This window comes from Spermophilus citellus (genome assembly GCF_964194105.1).
Source record: "Spermophilus citellus genome assembly, chromosome: 17".
Lineage (NCBI taxonomy): Eukaryota > Metazoa > Chordata > Mammalia > Rodentia > Sciuridae > Spermophilus > Spermophilus citellus.
Genome location: NC_138199.1, coordinates 56,505,145 through 56,525,831, shown reverse-complemented (window position 1 = coordinate 56,525,831; position 20,687 = coordinate 56,505,145). Strand labels below are relative to the sequence as shown.

The window sequence follows — 20,687 nt, the reverse complement described above, 5'->3', positions numbered from 1 at the left end:
GCCTCAGTTTACACATTCCAGAGGCCGGGAACTCAGTACTTGCTAAGGCAGCCATTACTGGATAGCACTCTGGTTGTTAGAAAGCTCTTCCTTACGCTATTTCAAGAGGAACCCCTGTCCCTCCTCTTCTGGCACTTTTCCCACTTCACCTCTGTTGGCAGAGACTTGGTAAATGTGGAGGGGGTGTCAGTGCCTAGAGCTTTAGCAGACTCAGCAGCACCCCCCCCCTCCCGCCCCAGGCTCTTAGCACCTCCCACTCAGACCCTAGCACGGGGCTGAGGAGGGAGGGGGTGTAACCCACTGTCTGCCCTGCTACAAATCACTTCCAAGTCGGTGATTCAAAAATAGTAACAGTTGTTGAGTTGCATCTCATTTCCATGTTATCAATTTAATGTAGCAAGACACAGAAGTAATCCTTTTAGGTTCCTATCTCGTTCTCAGTGTTTCCCCACCTACACCCTTTTTTCCCTTACCCTCCCTGGAATTGTTTCCGCAGCCCACCCCCTCCTCTGGATTCGCAGCCCTAATTGTCCCAGGAGAGACTGTGTGTCTCCGTGGGAGCTGAACAAGAAGAAAGGCGGGGCCGGCGGGGGCAGCGGCCTCCGGGTTGAAGCCTTGGGCTGCAGCTCCCACCCCGTAGCAGCCTCCGCAGGTCCTGGCGGAAGCGCAGGCCCAGAAAGGCATAGAGCACTGGATTGAGGCCGCAGCGGGCCAGGGCCAATCCGCCGGTCACTAGCAGTGCCAGATCCTTGCGCTTGCTGGCAGGGCAGCTTCGCTCACGGGCTGCCAGTAGATCAGCGGTATCCAAGAGCAGGGCGAGGCTGTACGGCAGTTGCAGCACCACGAAGGCTGCCACCAGGGCCACCACAACGCGCAAAGCGCGCCGGCGCTCCGGCCCCCTAGCGGCCAGCAGCGTGCGGCCCAGCAGAGCATAGCAGACTGCCATGACGCCCAGCGGCAGCGCGAAGCCCAGGACCACCTGCGCCACGGAGCTTGCCCCTTTCACGGTCTGCGTGAGGCCCTCGGGGAAGATAAGGCGACAGCGTCGCTGACCTTCGCGTTGCCCGTCCCGGCTGAAGAGGAGCGCAGGTAGCGCCAGGAGCAATGACAGCAACCACACTAAGACTGAGACCAAGTGTGTGCGGCTGGGCGTGAAGGGCCGCTGCCCAGCTGGGAGCGCCCGAGCGATGGCCACGTAGCGGTCGGCACTGATACAGGCTAGGAAGAGGAAACCGGCATGGAAGGAGGCCGAGTAGAGGCCCGAGATGGCACGGCAGGTGGCACTTCCTAGACTCCAGCCCTGGAGAGCTCCTGCTGCGGCAAAGGGCAGGGTCAGGGCCAATAGGAGATCGGCCAGGGCCAGCTGGAGCAGGTGGGCCGAGGTGGGTGAGCGGGCAGTGCGTCGGGCCGCTAGATGAGTGGCTAGGACCAGGCCATTGCCGGCCAAACCTAGAGCAGCCACCGTCAGAGAGACGCTGGGTTGGAAGACCCGACTGAAGGCCTGGACATCCGCCTTGTAGCAGATCTCTGGCAACGGCTCAGCAGAGTACACTTCATCACCATCCCCTGAGTAGGGGCCCCAGGAAACCTGGGGAGGTCAAAATGAGAGGAGGGACGGTATGAAATACTTGCCTGCATCTCTCTCCCGCCCCACGCCTTCCACGCAGGAAACCCCGGTGAGACCAGGAATAACAGTATATGGAAACTCCTCTAGACTCTTCCTAGCACAACCTAAAAGGCTCTCACTTCCCTTGCATCCCTTTTGCGTCTGCTTCTTGCTTCCTGGGTGACCTTGAGCAAGCCTCTTGCTCATTCTGAACCTCAGTACTTAATATATAAAGCAGAAATTAGAAGTCCTGTCTAGCCCACCTGGCAATGTTTTAATTGAGACCCATTTGACGTATGGAAGATAATGGATGTAAAGCATCTAGCTTTCCATAGATCAAGCGTTTGTATTATTAATAAATCTTGCCTCATGGTGGCGCACACCTGTAATCCCAGCTGCTCCGGAGGCTGAAGGCAGGAGAAATTCGAGGCCAGTCTGGGCAATTTATTGAGCCCCTGTCTAGGCCCTGGGTTCAATCCCCAGTATAGATGGGTGTGAGGGTAGGAATCTTGCCGTTCCCTTTGCAGCGCCCTCTTCTGGAAGGTCGACCAGATGCAGACATTGCCTCAGACCTAGACCCTGAACCCAAAAGCTTGGTTTGGAATGGATTTCCATCTTCTTTCTTTTCTCTAGCCTCCTCCCCGCCACTACCTTAAGTATAAGCACCACTCATGTAAAAGGGGCCTCAAGGGTTGGGATTCAGATTTTGGGGCTCCAGCACAAGTCAGGATGGCAGAGGCCTGATGACAAATGGAGAATCCCATCCCTTCCCCTTCCCCACCCTCGGTGTAACCCTTCACCCCCTCCAGTCCCCCACTCCCACCTGCTCTGTGGGCTCCGTCCCCATCTCTGGCTACAAAGGTTTCTGAGGTGTAGCCACAGGGGGGTAGAGGTTAAATAACTAATGAGACAGGAAGGAAGGGGTGGGGAGATGTGGGGATTAGGGTCTCCCTTTTCTCATTCCATCTTCCCTGAAAGGATCTCTTAACCCTGTCATTGGAAAAAGAATGGCTTTTGGGATCATCATCATTTGCTAGGTAGCTGTGTAGTCTTGAGTATGTTTTTTGATTTCTTGAAGCCTAAGGTTTTTCATCTGAAAAGTGAAGTAAGGTCAAAATGCTGAATTCACAGTGTTCGAGGGTGCCCAACCCCAAGTCTGAAGAATTAATTGCCTTCAGAAAATGATGTATTCTTTTACTTATCCTTCAGCGCATCTCTAGGCACCTCTCCCTCCTCCCTTTTCTTGGATTTTTCAGGATCCTCCCTGTCCTTGCCTCCTTTTTACCATTCCTGTGCCCCAGTCCCTGCAAGCCTCGGATTTCTCGGGGTATTTCCCGGCGACTGAAGATTTTCTACCCCGCCCTTTCACAGCAGCTCTGAGGCGCGCGCTTGCGCGGGGTCGGGAAAACGCGCGTGCCAGGAGAGAGAGGTTGGGGACGGGGGGAGGTGAGAGGAGAGAGGGTGGAAAGGAGAGGAGAGCAAAACCCAGGAACGAGAGAGAGAGAGAGAGAGAGAGAGAGAGAGAGAGAGAGAGAGAAGAAGAAGAAGAAGAGAAGAGGAGAGGAGAGGAGAGGAGAGGAGAGGAGAGGAGAGGAGAGGGGAAGGGGTGGGTAATAAGAGTCAGCGGTGTGCTGCGAATCCCAGGAGGAGAGAGCTTGGAGCTTGAGCCAGAACTGGAGCCCTAGCCGGGAGTCGGGTACCGGGAGGCGGCCGCCGGGGGCGGTCAGCCCTACAAGATGCGTCTCCAGCTCTTCTGCATTTTGCTAGCCACCGCGGTCTCTGGAACTCGGGGCTGGGGCTACTGTGAGTGTTGGGGTCGGAGACAGGTGGGGTTGGGCCCAGGAATCCAGAGCCTGCAGGGCGGGTCCCACACCGCATTGCGGCTGGGTGGTCGTCGGTCTATCCCCGCCGGCGCGCGCCTGCTCGCTCTCATCTTTTCTTGCCTCTCCCCCGCGCTCCGCAATGCAGCTCTGAGGCTGCTGCGCGCTCCCGGGGCCGAGGCTGGGCTCAGAGCCGAAGATGGAGTCAGCCCATTTGGGGAATTCGGGGATGGAATCCAAGCGGGAGCCGGTGCCTGGGTTTGAGGTTAGGGTTGGGCATAAATGTGGGACTAGTGACACAGGCTAGGGTTAAGGTTTTGCCAAAGACTGGGGCTGGACTTTGGAGCTGGCCCAGGGGCTAGAGTTTGTGGCTGGAGCTGGTTTTTGTGGCTGGGGCTGGGTATTTATGGCTGTGATCCAAACAGGAGTTGGTGCCCCTGATTGAGACTAAGACTGGACAAGGATCTAGTAATGATATTAGGACTGGGGTTGCTGAGTTAGGAGCAAGACCTGGATTTGGGGTTGGTACAGTTTTGGCGAGCTCATAAATGGAACTGATGCTGAGGACTGGGTTGGATGAGTGTCCTACTGATGTAGATTATGGAAGATACTGAGGTTTGAGATTGTGTTTGGGGGGAGTACTAAGCCAGGACAAATACTGGGCTAGGGAGTTCTATCCCTCCATAAGTGTTTCCCTGGGAGAAGGCAGCCTCCCCTGAACATGCAGCCCTAGCTGCAGCCCAGGTTGAATGGATGTCTTTAAGGTAGGGCTGGGTCTTCCACTGGGGGGCATAGAAGAGGAAGCTTTGGGCACCCTCTGGGCCCAGACTTTGAAAGGGCCTGAGAAGGGCCATAAATAATTAACAAGTTAATTTTCCGATTCCAGATGGCTGCGATGAAGAGCTGGTGGGTCCCTTGTATGCACGCTCCCTGGGTGCCTCCTCCTACTATGGGCTCTTCACCACAGCCCGCTTTGCCAGGTTGCATGGTGAGCTTCTTGCATGTCGGAGGGATGGGGACTCCAGAGGGCTCAGGGGAGAAGGGTAGTGGGTGGTAAAAGCCCTTGCTTCTTCTGTAGGCATCAGTGGATGGTCACCCCGGATTGGGGATCCAAATCCCTGGCTCCAGATAGATTTAATGAAGAAGCACCGGATCCGAGCTGTGGCCACACAAGGCTCCTTTAATTCTTGGGACTGGGTCACACGTTACATGCTACTCTATGGCGACCGTGTAGACAGCTGGACTCCGTTCTACCAGCAAGGACACAACGCAGTACGCCAGATGTGCACACTTGGGGAGCCTCCTCTGTTCTGGGGCCTGGGTGGGGCACTAGCCTGACGGGGAAGGGAGGCAGTGGTGAGGGCTCAGATAAGGACCCAAGATTCCACTCTGGGGATTAAGTCCAGAGGTACTGTCAACTCACCATGCATGAAAGACACTTGGCTCATGGAGCTTAGCATACATTAGAATAAATCTAAGAGAGTTTTCCGAAGGACGTGGCATTTTGTTTGAGCTTTAAGGGAACAATAGGATAGTGGGGGAGGACACTTTGGGTTAGGGAAACTGCACAGCTACACAGGCAAGGAAGGAATATTTGCTTTCCAAAAGTCAAGATTGGCAAGGTGTAAAAGCCATCATAGGCTGGGAGGCTATGGAGAAACAAAGCAGCGGGTAGGGATGTGGTTACTACTCTCCCCAACGCCCCCCCCCCCACAGACCTTCTTTGGTAATGTGAATGAGTCGGCAGTGGTGCGCCACGACCTGCACTACCACTTCACCGCGCGCTACATCCGCATCGTACCCCTGGCTTGGAACCCGCGAGGCAAGATCGGCCTGCGACTCGGTCTCTATGGCTGCCCCTACAGTAAGGGAACAACACGGAGGTAGCGGAGGGTGCCTGGGAAGCAGAGTCTCCCTGGTCTCGGGCCCACCTATTGTACTTCATGCAGAGTCAGACATACTCTACTTCGACGGCGACGATGCCATCTCCTACCGCTTCCCAAGAGGAGTCAGCCGAAGTCTGTGGGACGTATTTGCTTTCAGTTTCAAGACGGAGGAGAAAGATGGGCTACTACTGCACGCTGAGGGCGCCCAGGGCGACTACGTGACGCTTGAGCTGCAGGGGGCGCACCTGCTACTGCACATGAGCCTGGGTGAGTGCGGTACTCACGAAGCTCTCTGCCCACGCCCACGCCAGATCTGCCCTTCTTTACTATCTTGACCTAAAGGCCTTTTTCTTAACATTTGGTGCTAGCAAGATTCTGGAATCAAAGGAGAACTGGATTCTAGACTCAGCTTTACCTTTTACCAGCTGTGTGACCTTGGAGAAGTCACTTCCCCAAGCCTCAGTTTGCTTATTGTAAACACACACAAACGGGTTATTATTTTGTATTTCATGTAGTTTTCATAGCATAGCACACGTGTAATGAAATAGAAATAGGAAAAGAGACCAATAGAGGTTACTTGGCTTATTTTCAGCTACACACTGGCCAATGGGCCGCTTCGCCCCAGGCTCCAGACTTGCCCTGGGCCTCAGCTGCTGCTTGCCTGGGGACTTAGGGCTTGCTCAGGTTCTCTTTTTGCTCAGGTTCTCACTTTGTCCCGCCTCATCCTCAGGCAGCAGCCCCATCCAGCCAAGGCCTGGTCACACCACGGTGAGCGCTGGCGGTGTCCTGAACGACCAGCACTGGCACTATGTGCGAGTGGATCGATATGGGCGAGAAGCAAATCTCACCCTAGATGGCTATGTGCAGCGCTTCGTGCTCAATGGTGACTTTGAGAGGCTGAATCTGGACACAGAGGTGAGCGATGCAGGAGGCAACATTTGGTTGGGTAGGGTGCTGGGAGAGTGGGTAAGGGACAGTACTCTCTCAGAGGTAAGACTTTGTTTCTTGAAAGTGCTGGCAGCTCTTCGCAAATTTGCTGCCCACCAGAAAGGCCTGTTTTTGTTTTTTTTTTTTTCCATGTTGTTGCTATTAGCACACACTCCCACCCCATAACTACTGACATGGGATCTAGAATTCATATTTTACAGATCAGGCAAGGTAGGAAAATTGTCCCTTTGGATTCTCCCACAATTCTATGGAGTTAATAAGACCCTGACTCCAATATTCAGATAAAGAAGTTTAAACAGGTTAATAGACTTGCTCAAGACTTGCAGCCACTTTATGGGAGATTCAGAGCTCAAACCTAAGGCTTGGAAGGCCAATGAATTTTGGTATGGACCCGGTGGACATGCGTGTTTCAAATCTTTATAATTATAAAATTTCTGGCACTGGGAAAACTTAAGACAAGGGGTGCGTGAGACAAGCACGAACACTCCTGTGTCCAGATAACCTTTTCTCCCACCCTTTCTGCAGATGTTCATTGGGGGTCTGGTGGGTGCCGCGCAGAAGAATCTAGCCTATCGGCATAACTTCCGTGGCTGCATGGAAAACGTCATCTTCAACCGGGTGAACATCGCAGACTTGGCTGTGCGGCGTCATTCCCGGATCACTTTCGAGGTCAGTGGGCAAGGGGATATGGGAGGATGGGACACCAAAGATGCTCAGGAAAACAAAGTGGTGGCGTGGGAAGAGATCTTGGGAATCAGATAGAAGCCGAGGACTCCTCTCTCCTTGGCCAGATTCTCAAGTTGGGGGTATATTGCGGACTCACAGTGCCAACACCATGAATCCCCTACTAGACAAGAAGTTGTAGTTGAGTCCAGTCACCTCTGTAATTAACAGCTGAGGAAAATGAGGCGCAGAGACAGGGAATGACTTTCCCAGGGGTCCTAATTTGCACAACTACTGAGTAAGGACTGGAATCGAAAGTCCTTTTTAAATCTTCTCGGCACTGGTGTTGAACTCTGCACATACGCATGCACGGCTGCTGGTAAGCCAAGGGTCTGGAGCCCGACTTGGGGCGAGAAATTGCTTTTCACACTAGAGGGAAGAGAAGGAAGCTGTTGCCTTCTAGAAAGAGTAGATCAGCGATGGAGAGCAAGCAGCAAGTGGAGAGTCCCGCCGGCAGACTTGTTTGGGACCCCCTCCACAGATGGATATATTTGGGCAAAGGGTCATGGTTGGATGTCTTAACCTCGCTAACATTAGAGAGAAAGTATGGAGGCAGAGTCTTAGATCAATGTGAAAATTCAGTTACTAACAGAGGTACATATGGGAGTACGGGCTCACAGGTGCTGATGTGTCCTTACTTCTCCTAGGGTAAGGTGGCATTCCGTTGCCTGGATCCAGTTCCGCACCCCATTAACTTTGGAGGTCCTCACAACTTTGTCCAAGTGCCAGGTTTCCCGCGCCGAGGCCGCCTTGCAGTCTCCTTCCGCTTCCGCACCTGGGACCTCACAGGGCTGCTGCTTTTCTCCCGCCTGGGCGACGGACTGGGCCATGTGGAGCTGATGCTTAGCGAAGGGCAGGTCAACGTGTCCATTGCACAGACCGGCCGCAAGAAGCTTCAGTTTGCTGCTGGTGAGGAAGTCTGGGAGAAGCACAATTGAACTAAAGAAAGGTAGAGGAGATCCAGGAGGGTGGTAGGGTGGACTGAGACCTTTGCATAATGGAGAGAAGAGAGGGAATGAAGGCAACAGGGTACTGGGAAAAGTGACTGAAGGCACATAGAGGGGCTAAAGGTTCTGGGAGAAGCAGAAGGCTGAGGGTCCTGATGTTCTATAGGATTAGGGGGTCTGTCTCTGTGATGTTTATTACTCATTTCTAACTTTGCAGACTTTGCATCCATAACTGGGGTTATGGATAGTGAAGAGAGATGTCACTGCTCAGTATGAGAAGTGTAATAATGGTGTGTACATAGACTGCTGTTGGGATGAGGAGTGGGGCTGCTGCTTCCCCACTCTACATCTTTTTCTCTTATTCTATTACTACTTCCCCTACCCACACCATTCTTCTTTCTTGTCCAGGATATCGCCTAAATGATGGCTTCTGGCACGAGGTGAATTTTGTGGCACAGGAAAACCATGCAGTCATCAGTATTGATGATGTGGAGGGGGCAGAGGTCAGAGTCTCATCCCCCCTGCTGATCCGTACAGGGACTTCATACTTCTTTGGAGGTAAGTAGGGGCACACTTGGCCAGACTCCTGTCTCTGGGTGGGAAAGCCTCGTCTAAATTCACTCAGATGAGGCCGCATGGAGAGTTTTATAGGAATTAAGCCATTTCACCTCTGGGAACTTGGGGCGTGGAAAGTCATTGACGTAGTCTACACTTTGGTTCTAATCTTTTCTTTCTTTATGTCTGGCTCCCTCTTAACATTTCCCTGGGGGAGGGTCTCTGGGGTCTTCCCTGGGGAGGGCCTCACAGGGGTGGTTGCTCCAGGTTGTCCCAAACCAGCCAGTCGATGGGGCTGCCACTCCAATCAGACGGCATTCCATGGCTGCATGGAGCTGCTGAAGGTGGATGGTCAACTGGTCAACCTGACTCTGGTGGAGTTTCGGCGGCTTGGATATTTTGCTGAGGTCCTCTTTGACACATGTGGCATCACCGATAGGTATCCAGAAACCCCTGTCCCTAACAAGAGGTGACCCCTTTCAAAGCCCTTTTCCATGGTCTCCCAGTGGGAGTGGCCTTTCTCAATAATCTCCCTTCTCCTTGTCTCAGCTCCTTAGTTCCCCAACCTGGGGAAGGATTCCTCCTTGACATTTCACCTCCTGTTTTTCTCTTAAAGTGACACATGCTCAAAATGTAAACTATGCATCTGTTTTTGGTCTTAGGTTTTTTTTTTTCTTGGCAGGGGGTGGGGTAGAATAAGACATTTCTGCTCTTTTGTGGAAGGGGGGAACAGTAGTATTTGAACCCCAAAAACTGACTAGATGCCCTGTATCTGGGCACATACCTGACTAGTTAGGTGTGTGGTATGTCACTGGGTCCTGGTTCTTTGGGAACTGGGAGTGCAGCTTATAGGGATCAGATTCCCTCTCAAGCTCCCAGTAAGGCCCCTTCCCTTGGTGCCTGCCCATTCCCTAGGTGTAGCCCTAACATGTGTGAACATGATGGACGCTGCTACCAGTCTTGGGATGACTTCATATGCTATTGTGAACTGACTGGCTACAAAGGGGAGACCTGTCACCAACGTAAGCCAAATGGGGTGGGGAGGATCACAAGGCTGTCAGGAATAGGATTGGGCTCCCCCCAACGTTGTTGTTTTTTTTTTTTATGGTGTAGGGGATTGAACCCAAGGCCTTGTACATGCTAGACAAGTGCTCTACCACTGATCTACAGTTTAAGCTGGGGTTAACTTTCTAGCCCTCTAACCCTAAGTTGTGTTTTTTCCACCACACCATCTAGCATTGTATAAGGAATCCTGTGAGGCTTATCGGCTCAGTGGAAAAACTTCTGGAAACTTCACTATTGATCCTGATGGCAGTGGCCCCCTGAAGCCTTTTGTAGTGTACTGTGATATCCGAGGTAAATGGCTCTGATGGGTGGTGAGGGGGCAGCTGACCAGGTAATAAAGGAAAATATGGGGGGAACAGGAAGGCACAAAGTGGGATGGGAGCCATTAAGATTAAACTGTGGTGAGAGTAAAGGAGGATAGAGGGGAAAGGAAGGGGGACACTTTGTAATCTAGCCTTGTAGATAAATTCCTGATCCATTCTAGCTGTCTCTGATCTCCAATGTGGAGGACCCAGGGTCTAGCTGGAACAGAGCTGCTGGCCATTAATTGGCTCAGAAGTTGTCTTGGTAGAGGTAGGCAGGGAGATGGGTAGAGAACGCCCATGTCCAGCAAAAGCTCTGTCCCCTCCGTCTTCCCAGAGAACCGAGCATGGACAGTTGTGCGACATGACAGGCTGTGGACAACTCGGGTAACAGGTTCCAGCATGGAGCGGCCCTTCCTAGGGGCTGTCCAGTATTGGAATGCATCATGGGAGGAAGTCAGCGCTCTAGCCAACGCTTCCCAGCACTGTGAGCAGTGGATCGAGTTCTCCTGCTATAATTCCCGGCTGCTCAACACTGCAGGTTTGGGCTGGGGTCAGGGAAGGCAGGTGGAGGGGCTGGAGAGAGACAGGGTAGAGGGGCTGGGAGAATAAAGCCTGAAAGTTTGACCAAGGAGTTAAGCAAGGTCTGGGCCAGTTGGAAGGGCAACCCAGGGAGCCCAGAGGCTAATGGAGGGGTAGGGCCTGGCAGCTGCCTGCACCTCTTCCCCAGGAGGCTACCCCTACAGCTTTTGGATTGGCCGAAATGAGGAGCAGCACTTCTACTGGGGAGGCTCGCAGCCTGGGATCCAGCGCTGTGCCTGTGGATTGGACGGGAGCTGTGTGGACCCTGCCCTGCACTGCAATTGTGATGCTGACCAGCCCCAGTGGTGAGGAGGCAGAGGGACAGAGTTTAGAAGATTTTAGGGGAAGCCTAGCAGTAAGGCTGATCACCACATTTTGTCCCCACAGGAGAACTGACAAGGGGCTGCTGACTTTTGTGGACCATCTGCCTGTCACTCAGGTGGTGGTGGGGGATACGAACCGCTCCAGTTCAGAGGCCCAGTTCTTCCTGAGACCTCTGCGTTGCTATGGCGACCGTGAGTGGCAGACCCCTTTTGTGTGCCTTTCCAGAGTCAGTCTTCCAGTTTCCCAAATCTAGGCCACCTAACCCACTGGGGGTCTCTAGGCCATACTGACAGATACTCCTGCTGTGATCTGATCCTCATCTTTATTGCTCCTCTGCACCTTACTCCTCTTTTTGTTCTGTTCTCAGTCTCCCCATGACTACCTCTCACCCTCCCCCTTTTATCTCCCTCCCCCCGCCTTCTTGAGGCTCCATTGCCCCTCCACTCCCCGACCTCCATGACAAAGCCTCTTCCCTCTGGTTTTTTAGGAAACTCCTGGAACACCATTTCCTTCCACACGGGGGCTGCACTACGCTTCCCCCCAATCCGTGCCAACCACAGTCTCGACGTCTCCTTCTACTTCAGGACCTCGGCTCCCTCAGGAGTTTTCCTAGAGAATATGGGGGGCCGTTATTGCCAGTGGCGTCGACCTTACGTGCGGGTGGAACTCAACAGTGAGCAGGCAGAGTCTGGGGGGGATGTGGGGTGGATGAAGGAGCTCTCTGGGGAAGCTGGGGTAGGAAACCAGGTCAGATGTCCTTCTGACAGGCAGTAAGGAAAGGGGCTTAGATGACTCTGGTTCCAGGTTTATTTCTGTCTTGATCCCTGACTATGTGACCTTGGGAACTGGCTTTGCCTCTCTGGGCCTTATGCCCTTTGCTTGTGAAGAAGGAGCTAGACTCCTGAGGGTCTTTCCCACTTCTGACTAGTTACGCTTCAAGTCTGGGAGGTGGGGCCAGAAAAGCTGAAGTGATCTTCAATTTTGTGAGAGGCCAAGGGTATGAAGTTTCAAGCAGTTTATAGGTTAGAACCTATGGCTACCTAGGCATGGTGGCATACTCCTGTAATCCCAGCCACTCAGGAGGCTAAGGCAGGAGGATTAAAAGTTCAAGGTTAGCCTGGGCAAATTAGGAAGACCCTGTCTCAAAATTAAAAAGGCTGGGGTGTAGCTTGGTGATGCAGCACCCCTTGGTTCAATTCCCAATACAAAAAAACCTATGGACAAATTGGAGTGATATTCAGGAGCTCTGAAGGGTTGAGGAAGAGAGGTTGAACCAAGCAAGGAACTTGTGAGGGATCTTGGAGGTTCGAGCCCTTTTCTCCTCACTACTTCCTGTCACATTGTCCAGCATCCCGGGATGTGGTCTTCGCCTTTGATGTGGGGAATGGGGATGAGAACTTGACGGTACACTCGGATGACTTTGAGTTTAATGATGATGAGTGGCACCTGGTCCGGGCTGAAATCAACGTGAAGCAGGCCCGACTTCGAGTGGATCACCGGCCCTGGGTGCTGCGGCCCATGCCACTGCAGACCTACATCTGGCTGGAGTATGACCAGCCCCTCTATGTTGGTGAGCAGCAACCCCGAGGCAGGGTGAGAGCCTTCTTGACCTTTCCACCTCTCAAGGCACTCTGAATTTCCAGGAGCCCCATGTTTTGGTTCCAGCCTCCTCAGCTTCAGATTAAGCCAAGGTCCCACCTTTCCCACCAGTCCCTGGTATCCTACTCCATCTTTTTGCCCCCTAGTCTCCCTTCACTTCCCAACCACAAACTTACTTCTGTCTCAAGCTCTACAGTTTTTATTTTTTATTTTTTGGGGGGGGGCAGGGGTGGAACCCAGGGCCTTATAGGTACTGAGTACATGCTCTGCCGCTGAGCCATACTCCCAGCCTCTCCATACATTTCTTGACCAGGATCTGCGGAACTTAAGAGGCGCCCCTTTGTGGGCTGCTTGAGGGCCATGCGTCTGAATGGAGTGACTCTGAACCTGGAGGGCCGTGCTAATGCCTCTGAGGGTACTTCTCCCAACTGCACAGGCCACTGCGCCCACCCCCGGTTCCCCTGTTTCCATGGAGGCCGCTGTGTGGAGCGCTACAGCTATTACACATGTGACTGTGACCTCACAGCTTTTGATGGGCCATATTGCAACCACGGTCAGTGCTGCTGATTATGGGGGGACAGGGAGCCACATAGCACAATGGGACGTAGGGAAGGCAGGAAAGAGGGTGCAAAGTCAGCCTTTGGGGAAACTAGAGTTGTCACTGGGTTCCTGAGCTCTGATTTGGGGGGAGTCAGGCAGTTGAAGATTCTAAATGATTTCAAAGTCATAAAGGGGAACAAGGAAGGGATGGTAAAGCTAGCAGGTCATAAAAGCTCAAAAACATCAGCATGTAATTTCCCCATCGTCCCACTGTCGCCAGGGTAACACAGATTCCCCTTTGCATGCATATTTAGTTTGGCTGCATAATGTCCTTTGCCATTTCCGGTTTGACAATTGCTGAATTCCCAGTTTATTACCTGGTTCTCGGTTAAGGTGAACCTTGACATTCAGCATAGCAAGATTCTGTTCAGATACCCAGACTGCACCCTTCCTAAGGTTGGCCTAGGGGGATGTGTGAGTAGGTGGGTTACTGGTGGGAGGAGTCTGTTAAACAAGGGAGATGCAGGGGGACCGGGGTTGTAGCTCAGTGGCAGAGCACTTGCCTAGGATGTGCGAGGCACTAGGTTCAAATCTCAGCACCACATAAATATAAAAATAAACAAATAAAGATATTGTGTTCGTCTACAACTTAAAAAAAAAGGGGGGGGGGGGAGAGGCAGGGATGTAGGACCAACTGAAAATTTCTGGTCTTGGTTTGGAAGTGTGAGCAGTGATACATTTACTAGATGGATTCAGGATATCTCAGTTCTTTTTTTTTTTTTTTTAATATTTTTTTTTTAAAGAGAGAGTGAGAGAGGAGAGAGAGAGAGAGAGAAGAGAATTTTTAATATTTATTTTTAGTTCTCGGCGGACACAACATCTTTGTTGGTATGTGGTGCTGAGGATCGAACCCGCGCCGCACGCATGCCAGGCGAGCGCGCTACCGCTTGAGCCACATCCCCAGCCCCCAGGATATCTCAGTTCCAAGCCTGACTCTCCACTTACTCTGTATCCTTGGGCAAGTCACTACCCATATCTGAGTCTCAGTTTCTCTGTTTGTAATATTCAGGGGTCAGATTAGATATCTCTCAAAAGTTTCTCATGGCTTTAAGATTCCATTCTATGCCAGAGGGCCTTGAGAGGACCTTTAACAGAGAGTTATGATAGTGGCAGAAATTGAAGTGAATCTCAGGGTGTATGGAGGATGAACTTTAAATCCTCTGAATGAGGACTGAGGACCCTGATTTGACTTCACTACCTCTGTCTTCAGACATCGGCGGTTTCTTTGAGCCAGGCACCTGGATGCGCTATAACCTACAGTCAGCTCTGCGCTCTGCAGCCCGGGAATTTTCCCACATGCTGAGCCGGCCAGTGCCAGGCTATGAGCCTGGCTATATCCCTGGCTATGACACTCCCGGTTATGTGCCTGGCTACCACGGCCCTGGGTACCGCCTGCCTGACTACCCCAGGCCTGGCCGGCCTGTGCCAGGTTACCGGGGGCCTGTCTACAATGTCACAGGGGAGGAGGTCTCCTTCAGCTTCAGCACTGACTCTGCCCCTGCAGTCCTGCTTTATGTCAGCTCCTTTGTGCGTGACTACATGGCTGTGCTCATCAAGGAAGATGGTAAGCCCCACAGGATCTCTGCCTAGACCCTCACTTCCCCAAGGTACTGTTAATTCACATAACAACTGATTCACTATATAGGACCCAAGTGTTCTGCGAAGACAGGTTGTGAGATCTGAGAGAAGACCCCATGTTTTTTCTTCTCACTCCACAGGGACCCTGCAACTGAGATATCAACTGGGCACTAGTCCCTATGTTTACCAGCTAACCACCCGGCCAGTTACTGATGGCCAGCCCCACAGTGTCAACATTACCCGGGTCTACCGCAACCTCTTCATCCAGGTATGTGTGTGAGGAGGTAGATGGGTCCAGTCACAACCTCATGATCTCAATGTGGCACCCAAGAAAATGTCAAATCTTTTAAAAAAATTTTTTTTAGTTGTAGATGGACACAACACTTTTATTTCATTTATTTATTTTTTAGTGGTGCTGATGATTGAACCCAGCGCCTCACACATGCCAGGCAGGCACTCTACCACTGAGCTACAACCCCAGCCTCAAAATATCAAATCTTAACATGTGTCAAACATATTTCATTGTACAGAGAATTTTATGTGTGTCACCTCAAGTGACCCTCACAGCATATTCTCGAAGTAGATTAAGTTGCCTGGTGTCCTTATCTTTGTTTTACAAATCTGTAAACGGGCTCATGAAGTATAAAGTGATTTTCTCAAAGTCGAACCACTAGTAAGTTGCAAAACTAGAGCTCAAAATCAATTAAAAAAAAAAAAAACACAGTGTGTTACTCAGCTTTTTGTTGCTATGACCAAAATACCCAACAAGAACAACTTAGAGAAGGGAGAGTTTATCAGAAGCTCACGGTTTCAGAGGTCTCAGTCCATAGATGGCTGACTCCTTGCTCTGGGCCCAAGATGAGGCAGAACATCATGGCAGAAGGGTGAGGTAGAAAAGTACTGCTCCATTCATGGCAGTCAAGAAGCAGAGAAGGGGAAAAGGACCATAGGAAAGATGAACCATTCCAGTACACCAGTGGCTCACCTCCTCCAGCCATGCCCACCTGCCTACAGTTACTACCCAGTTCGTCCATTCAAGCCAGAATGGATTGGGTTACAACTCTCATGATCCAATCATGTTACCTCTGAATATTGCTGCATTAACATAGGAGCTTATGGGGGACACCTCTTATCCAAATCAACATTTTGCTCCTGGCCCTGCAAAATTCATGTCCATTTCACAATGTGAAATGCATTTAGTCCATCTCCAAGAGTCCTATAGTCTTGACAGTTCCACCATTGCCCAAAAGTCCAAGTCCAAAGTCTCTACTGAGACACAAGGCAAACTTTTGGCTGTGAGCCGGGTAAAAATCAAAAAGCAAGTTACATATGTCCAGTATTCAGTGGAACAGAATAAACATTCCCATTTCAAAAGGGAGGAATAGGGGCATCAAAAGAAGGCATGAGACCAAAACAGACTGAAACCCAGGCAGGCCCATAATTCTGCTTATAACTCCTCGTATAACATCTAGGACACATGGTGGTTTGGAGATGTTCTCTCCAAAGAACTTGAGCAGTCCCATCCTTTTGGTCTTGCCAGTTGCAGCACATGTGGGCTCTCTTTTAGCCTGACTCTCTGCAGCCAGCACCTTTTCTTGGTAGACAGGCCACATTACTGACATTTTTAAGGTCTCCACTCCAGCTTTGGTTTCCCCTTCACAGCTTCATGCATCACCCTTTTAGAGGCAGCCTGCAGGGACTCTGACCCTGCTACATTTTGCCTGGCCTTTTAGACCTTCCTTTGAAATCTCAGTGGAAACCCTCATGACTCCTTAATTCCAGGATCCTGCATTCCTGCAGAACCAGCACTTCATGAATGATGCCAAAGTTGGCTACCAGCTTGTGCAGGGTCTGGGTCCTCTGGAATAATGGTTGCAGTGGCTTCTGAGTGCTTGGGCAGCTAAACCCAGTGAAACAAATTCCTAGCTCCCCTTATGCAAGGGTGAACTCTTGCTCAGGTGAGAAGAGATCCCCATGATCTCTTCTCAAGGGAATTTTCCTTTACATATCCTTGAGCCTGCAATGAGTATAGTCTTGCAAATCCTGGAGATGTCCTCAAACCATCTTTCCTATTGTCTTTGTACAAAGTACCTAGCATCTCTTCAGGGGCTATAATCTATTCAACAAGTGTTACTTTTTTGAGCCCCAGTTTTAAATGCACTTTCTGGTCTGTGAGCTCTTCTTTTTGCTCCTAATTCTCATAGTAAGCCTGGCTAAAAGCTTCCAGCAATATCTTTGCCACTGAATGAATGCTGTGAAATGAAATTTCCTTCATCAGACTAATTTGTCTATTACTTTTAACTTCAGTCTCAAAGTCTCAGGACATGGGCAAAATGATGAAAAGTTCTTTGCCAGATGATAACCCAGATGGCCTCTATTCCAATTCCCTCCCAATAGTCCTCATTCCCTCTGAAACCTCATGAGCACAGTTTGCATTCCTATTGGCATTTGGTCTTTTGAGCTCCCACCAGAATCACTCATTTACCTCTGCTTACAACATTCTAAGACTTCTCCAGCCTGCATCTCTAAACTTTTCCAAATGCTTCCCACAAACCAGTTCCAAAGGCTTCTGAACTAGTTGCATGGCCACAGCAATGACCCCACTTCTCTGTATCAATTTCTGTTTTAGTCAGGTTTGTGTTGCAACAAAGAACAATAAGAACTATTTAGAGGAGGGAAAATTCCAGAGATTCAGTCCTTGGTGGACCAATTCCATTGCTCTGGGCCCAAGGAAAGGTAAGACATCATGGCAGAAGGGTGTTATAAGGAGTGCTGCTCCACTTACAGCTGGCCAGGAAGCAGAGAGAGAGGGGAAGGGGCCATGGGGCAGATGAACCCTTCAAGGGCATGCCCCTAGTGACCACCTTTTCTAGTGGTACCCTGCCTGCCTACAACTACCACCCAGTTAGTCCATTCAAACTGGAATGACAAATTAGGTTATAAGCCTTCATAATTTAATAATTTAATATGAATAACTGTGCCATCAGAGGAGTTTTTGGAGAACACCTCTAGTCAAACCATATCAGGTACCAAATCCTACATCTGGGCCTAGGGGTTGCCCACTTCAGATTGAGCAGGGACTCACCTGCTAACAGGTCTTGGATAGAACAAGAGTTCCCTTGTGGTCTTGGCTGTGCCTGCAAGGTCCTCCCTCCCTCACTGTCCCCATCCCTGCCTCAGGTGGACTACTTCCCGCTGACAGAACAGAAGTTCTCTCTGCTGGTAGACAGCCAGCTGGACTCGCCTAAAGCCTTGTATCTAGGACGTGTGATGGGTAAGCTGTGGGTGAGGATGAGCTATGGGGGAAGTCCCTGGAGCCTCAAGGAGTGGGAGGACCTGGGAATGGCAGTGAGGGTGGCGAGAAGAATATGTGGGTGATGAGAACAGAAGGATTGATGACAAGAGGCTTCCGAGTGATTCAAATCCTTCTTCTTCTGGGCCTTCTCCCTTAGAGACGGGTGTAATTGACCCAGAGATCCAGCGTTACAACACCCCAGGTTTCTCAGGCTGCCTGTCTGGTGTTCGATTCAACAATGTGGCTCCACTCAAGACCCATTTCCGAGCCCCTCGGCCCATGACCGCTGAGCTAGCAGAGGCCCTTCGAGTTCAGGGAGAACTGTCCGAATCTAACTGTGGAGCTATGCCACGCCTTGTCTCAGAGGTGCCACCTGAGCTTGATCCCTGGTATCTGCCCCCAGGTACATCATCTCTTGGACACAGAAGGGAGGGATGACAGGGAAGAGAAACATAGGAAGTATCTCATAACTGGTGCTTTCTCCTCTGTAGACTTCCCGTACTACCATGATGATGGATGGGTCGCCATACTTTTAGGCTGTAAGTACAGTGACCACTTAATTGCACCTCCCCAAACTACCCTGACTGTCAGCATTCCCTCCTTGCCCCTGTCCCCAATGCTGAGGGGTGGCAAAGGAGTTAGAGGTGTGATGGTACAAAGAAGGATGAGACAGGCCATGCTGAAGGTAGTATATGATTGTGCTAGAGATTTTTTTAATGTTTGAGCATGTCATACAGTTTCTTTTTTAAGTTGCAGATGGACAAAATACCTTTATTTTATTGATTTATTTTTATGTGGTGCTGAGAATCGAACCCAGTGCCTCACACATGCTAGGCAAGTGCTCTACCACTGAGCCACAACCCCAGCCTCAGCACAGAGTTTTCTTTGTATGTTTTTTTTTTTTTTAAGAAATATCAATCAAGCCTGCTACCTTTGTTTTATTTATTTATTTTTTTAATGTGGTGCTCCGGATCAAATCCAGTGCCTCCCGCATGCAAGGCAAGCGCTCAACCACTGAGCTACAACCCCAGGCCATGGTGGTTTTTGGGTTTTTTTTTTTGGTACTGAGGTGCTTAACCACTGAGCACATCCCCGGCCCTTTTTTATATTTTAGTTAGAGACAGGATCTAGCTAAGTTGCTTAGGGCCTTGTTAAGTTGATGAGGCTGGCTTTGAACTCACAATTCTCCTGCCTCAGCCTCCTGAGCTGCTAGGATTACAGGAATGTACCACCGCAACCAGCCCACCATAGAATTTTAATTGAAATATTAAAATGCAGCCATAGCTAAAGGTTGAGGAAATAAATAGGGGTATACATCTAGAGAGATTAGAAATTGGGGTAATACCAGGGATGTGAAAAGAGAATATCAGAAATAGAAGTTGGCAGAGGATAAACCAAGAACTCAACCTATCTAACAGCTTATTGTGGTTGTATAGCTGTAGTTGTATAGTCTTACATGAATGCTTTTGGCCAAAAGTATGTGTCTATATGTGATGTATAGCTGAACCCCAAAGGTCTTTCCCCCTGTTTCTTTTCTTTCATTCAGTTTTGGTGGCTTTCCTGCTGCTGGGGCTGGTGGGAATGTTGGTGCTCTTCTATCTGCAAAATCATCGCTACAAGGGCTCCTATCACACCAATGAGCCCAAGGCCACCCATGATTACCATTCTGGCAGCAAACCTCCCCTCCCTACTTCGGGCCCTGCCCAGGCTCCCACCCAAGTTCCAGCCCCTGCCCCTGCCCCTGCCTCTGGTCCAGGCCCCCGGGACCAGAACCTACCCCAGATCTTGGAAGAATCCAGATCTGAATGAATCAGGAGAAGGGCTTCAGGGGCCAAGTCCAACTCCTCTGGATTCCCCAATTCCTGTCTCTCCCCCACCCTATCAGGGACATTTGGCTCCTCTTAGCTGGCTCTGCTCATCCAGAGGATACCCCTCCTGCCAAGTTTGGTGGGCAGAGCTACATATGGGACCAAAGGGAGTGGCCAAGCCTCACTGCCTAAACCAATGCCCTGCTCATCTGTTTCCCCAGGTCCCTAGTGTTTGCTTGCTCCAAAAGAGAAGCCTCATGGGGTTGAGATAGGCCCTTCCTGCCATTTCTGTCCCAGCCCTTGCCAGGGATTAACAACAGAGTGTAGGGGAGATTAACGGCCTCCCATCCATGTACATTATCAGCAGGGACAGATGTGTAGAATCACAGGGCTGCAGAGGGCACGGGGGGGGGGGGGGGGGGGGAGGCTGCTACAACATCCCCCAGCCTCCTCCCCCCTGCCCTGCAAAAAGTCTTCCATCTGCTTCCTCTCAGCTGGGGGTGAGGAGGGCTTCACTGCTGTCCTCCACCCCTTTTTTTGTTTTTACACAGAGACCAAGAGGCCTCAGTTTAGCACCTTAGTACCTCCGCTGCTTCACATGCTTTAGCCAAAGCCATAAAAACCCTTGCAGTCAATGTAGAGAAAATAATGCAGACACCCTGCCTACCCAGTTCTCTGCTTTTCTATCCTTTTCCAAGATATGCAATAGCCTTGGTGCCTGTCCACGGCTTGGCCCCCTCTCCAATGCATGAGGAGCCCTCTTTCCTTCGCTCAGAGATGCTTCTTTGTTTGCCCAGGAGGTCATATTCTTTATATATATTTTTTGTTGCAAAGTCTCTCTCTAGAGGAACTCTATATTATTCTAATTTTTTAAATTATCTGTTTATATATAAAAGAAAAATTCAGTCGGCTGTCCTGTCCTGTGCTGTGCTGTGCCCACAGTTCGTAGTGAGCGTCTCCTGTGTCAGATGTCTCATGAGTGCGGCTGGTCACTCACAGGCCGCTCTCTGGCCTCCACTCTGAAGCAGGGCGGAGCCAGCTGTGCCCTT

At 50.8% G+C, this 20,687-nt stretch overlaps 2 protein-coding genes across 6 annotated transcripts; one reads left to right on the top strand and one right to left on the bottom strand.

Annotated features, from left to right (window-relative positions):
* Positions 1-503: 503 nt before the first annotated feature.
* On the bottom strand, positions 504-1,597 carry CCR10 (C-C motif chemokine receptor 10; the record flags this gene model as incomplete). The annotated part of the gene is made up of 1 exon (XM_081271769.1): positions 504-1,597. A coding segment is annotated over one exon (1,074 nt), but the record flags the coding sequence as incomplete, so codon positions are not given.
* On the top strand, positions 950-20,063 carry CNTNAP1 (contactin associated protein 1). Of its 5 annotated transcripts, XM_081271319.1 has the most exons (25): positions 1,552-1,676; positions 3,575-3,691; positions 4,313-4,414; positions 4,505-4,698; positions 5,143-5,290; positions 5,376-5,579; positions 6,043-6,227; positions 6,786-6,929; positions 7,631-7,892; positions 8,339-8,488; positions 8,753-8,924; positions 9,401-9,507; positions 9,722-9,841; positions 10,190-10,393; positions 10,583-10,739; positions 10,822-10,949; positions 11,246-11,431; positions 12,107-12,328; positions 12,671-12,910; positions 14,168-14,521; positions 14,676-14,803; positions 17,716-17,809; positions 17,988-18,233; positions 18,322-18,369; positions 19,377-20,063. In XM_081271319.1, exons 4-25 carry the CDS (start codon positions 4,564-4,566, stop codon positions 19,637-19,639), a joined length of 3,897 nt encoding a protein of 1,298 aa, XP_081127445.1. In that variant the 5' UTR covers positions 1,552-1,676; positions 3,575-3,691; positions 4,313-4,414; positions 4,505-4,563; the 3' UTR covers positions 19,640-20,063. The 5 variants fall into 5 exon arrangements, with proteins under 5 accessions (XP_081127446.1, XP_081127444.1, XP_081127445.1 ...); XM_081271320.1 differs by lacking the exons at positions 1,552-1,676; positions 3,575-3,691 and adding an exon at positions 950-1,089; XM_081271318.1 differs by lacking the exon at positions 3,575-3,691 and having other exon boundaries at positions 1,536-1,676.
* The last annotated feature ends 624 nt before the right edge of the window (positions 20,064-20,687 follow it).

Bases quoted from the DNA above. Each gene is read 5' to 3' on its own strand.
- CNTNAP1 (XM_081271317.1), top strand. From the start codon at position 3,343: ATGCGTCTCCAGCTCTTCTGCATTTTGCTAGCCACCGCGGTCTCTGGA. The intron at 10,740-10,821 runs GTGAGGAGGCAG...TTGTCCCCACAG, and splicing joins GATGCTGACCAGCCCCAGTG to GAGAACTGACAAGGGGCTGC. The intron at 14,804-17,715 runs GTATGTGTGTGA...TCCCTGCCTCAG, and splicing joins ACCGCAACCTCTTCATCCAG to GTGGACTACTTCCCGCTGAC.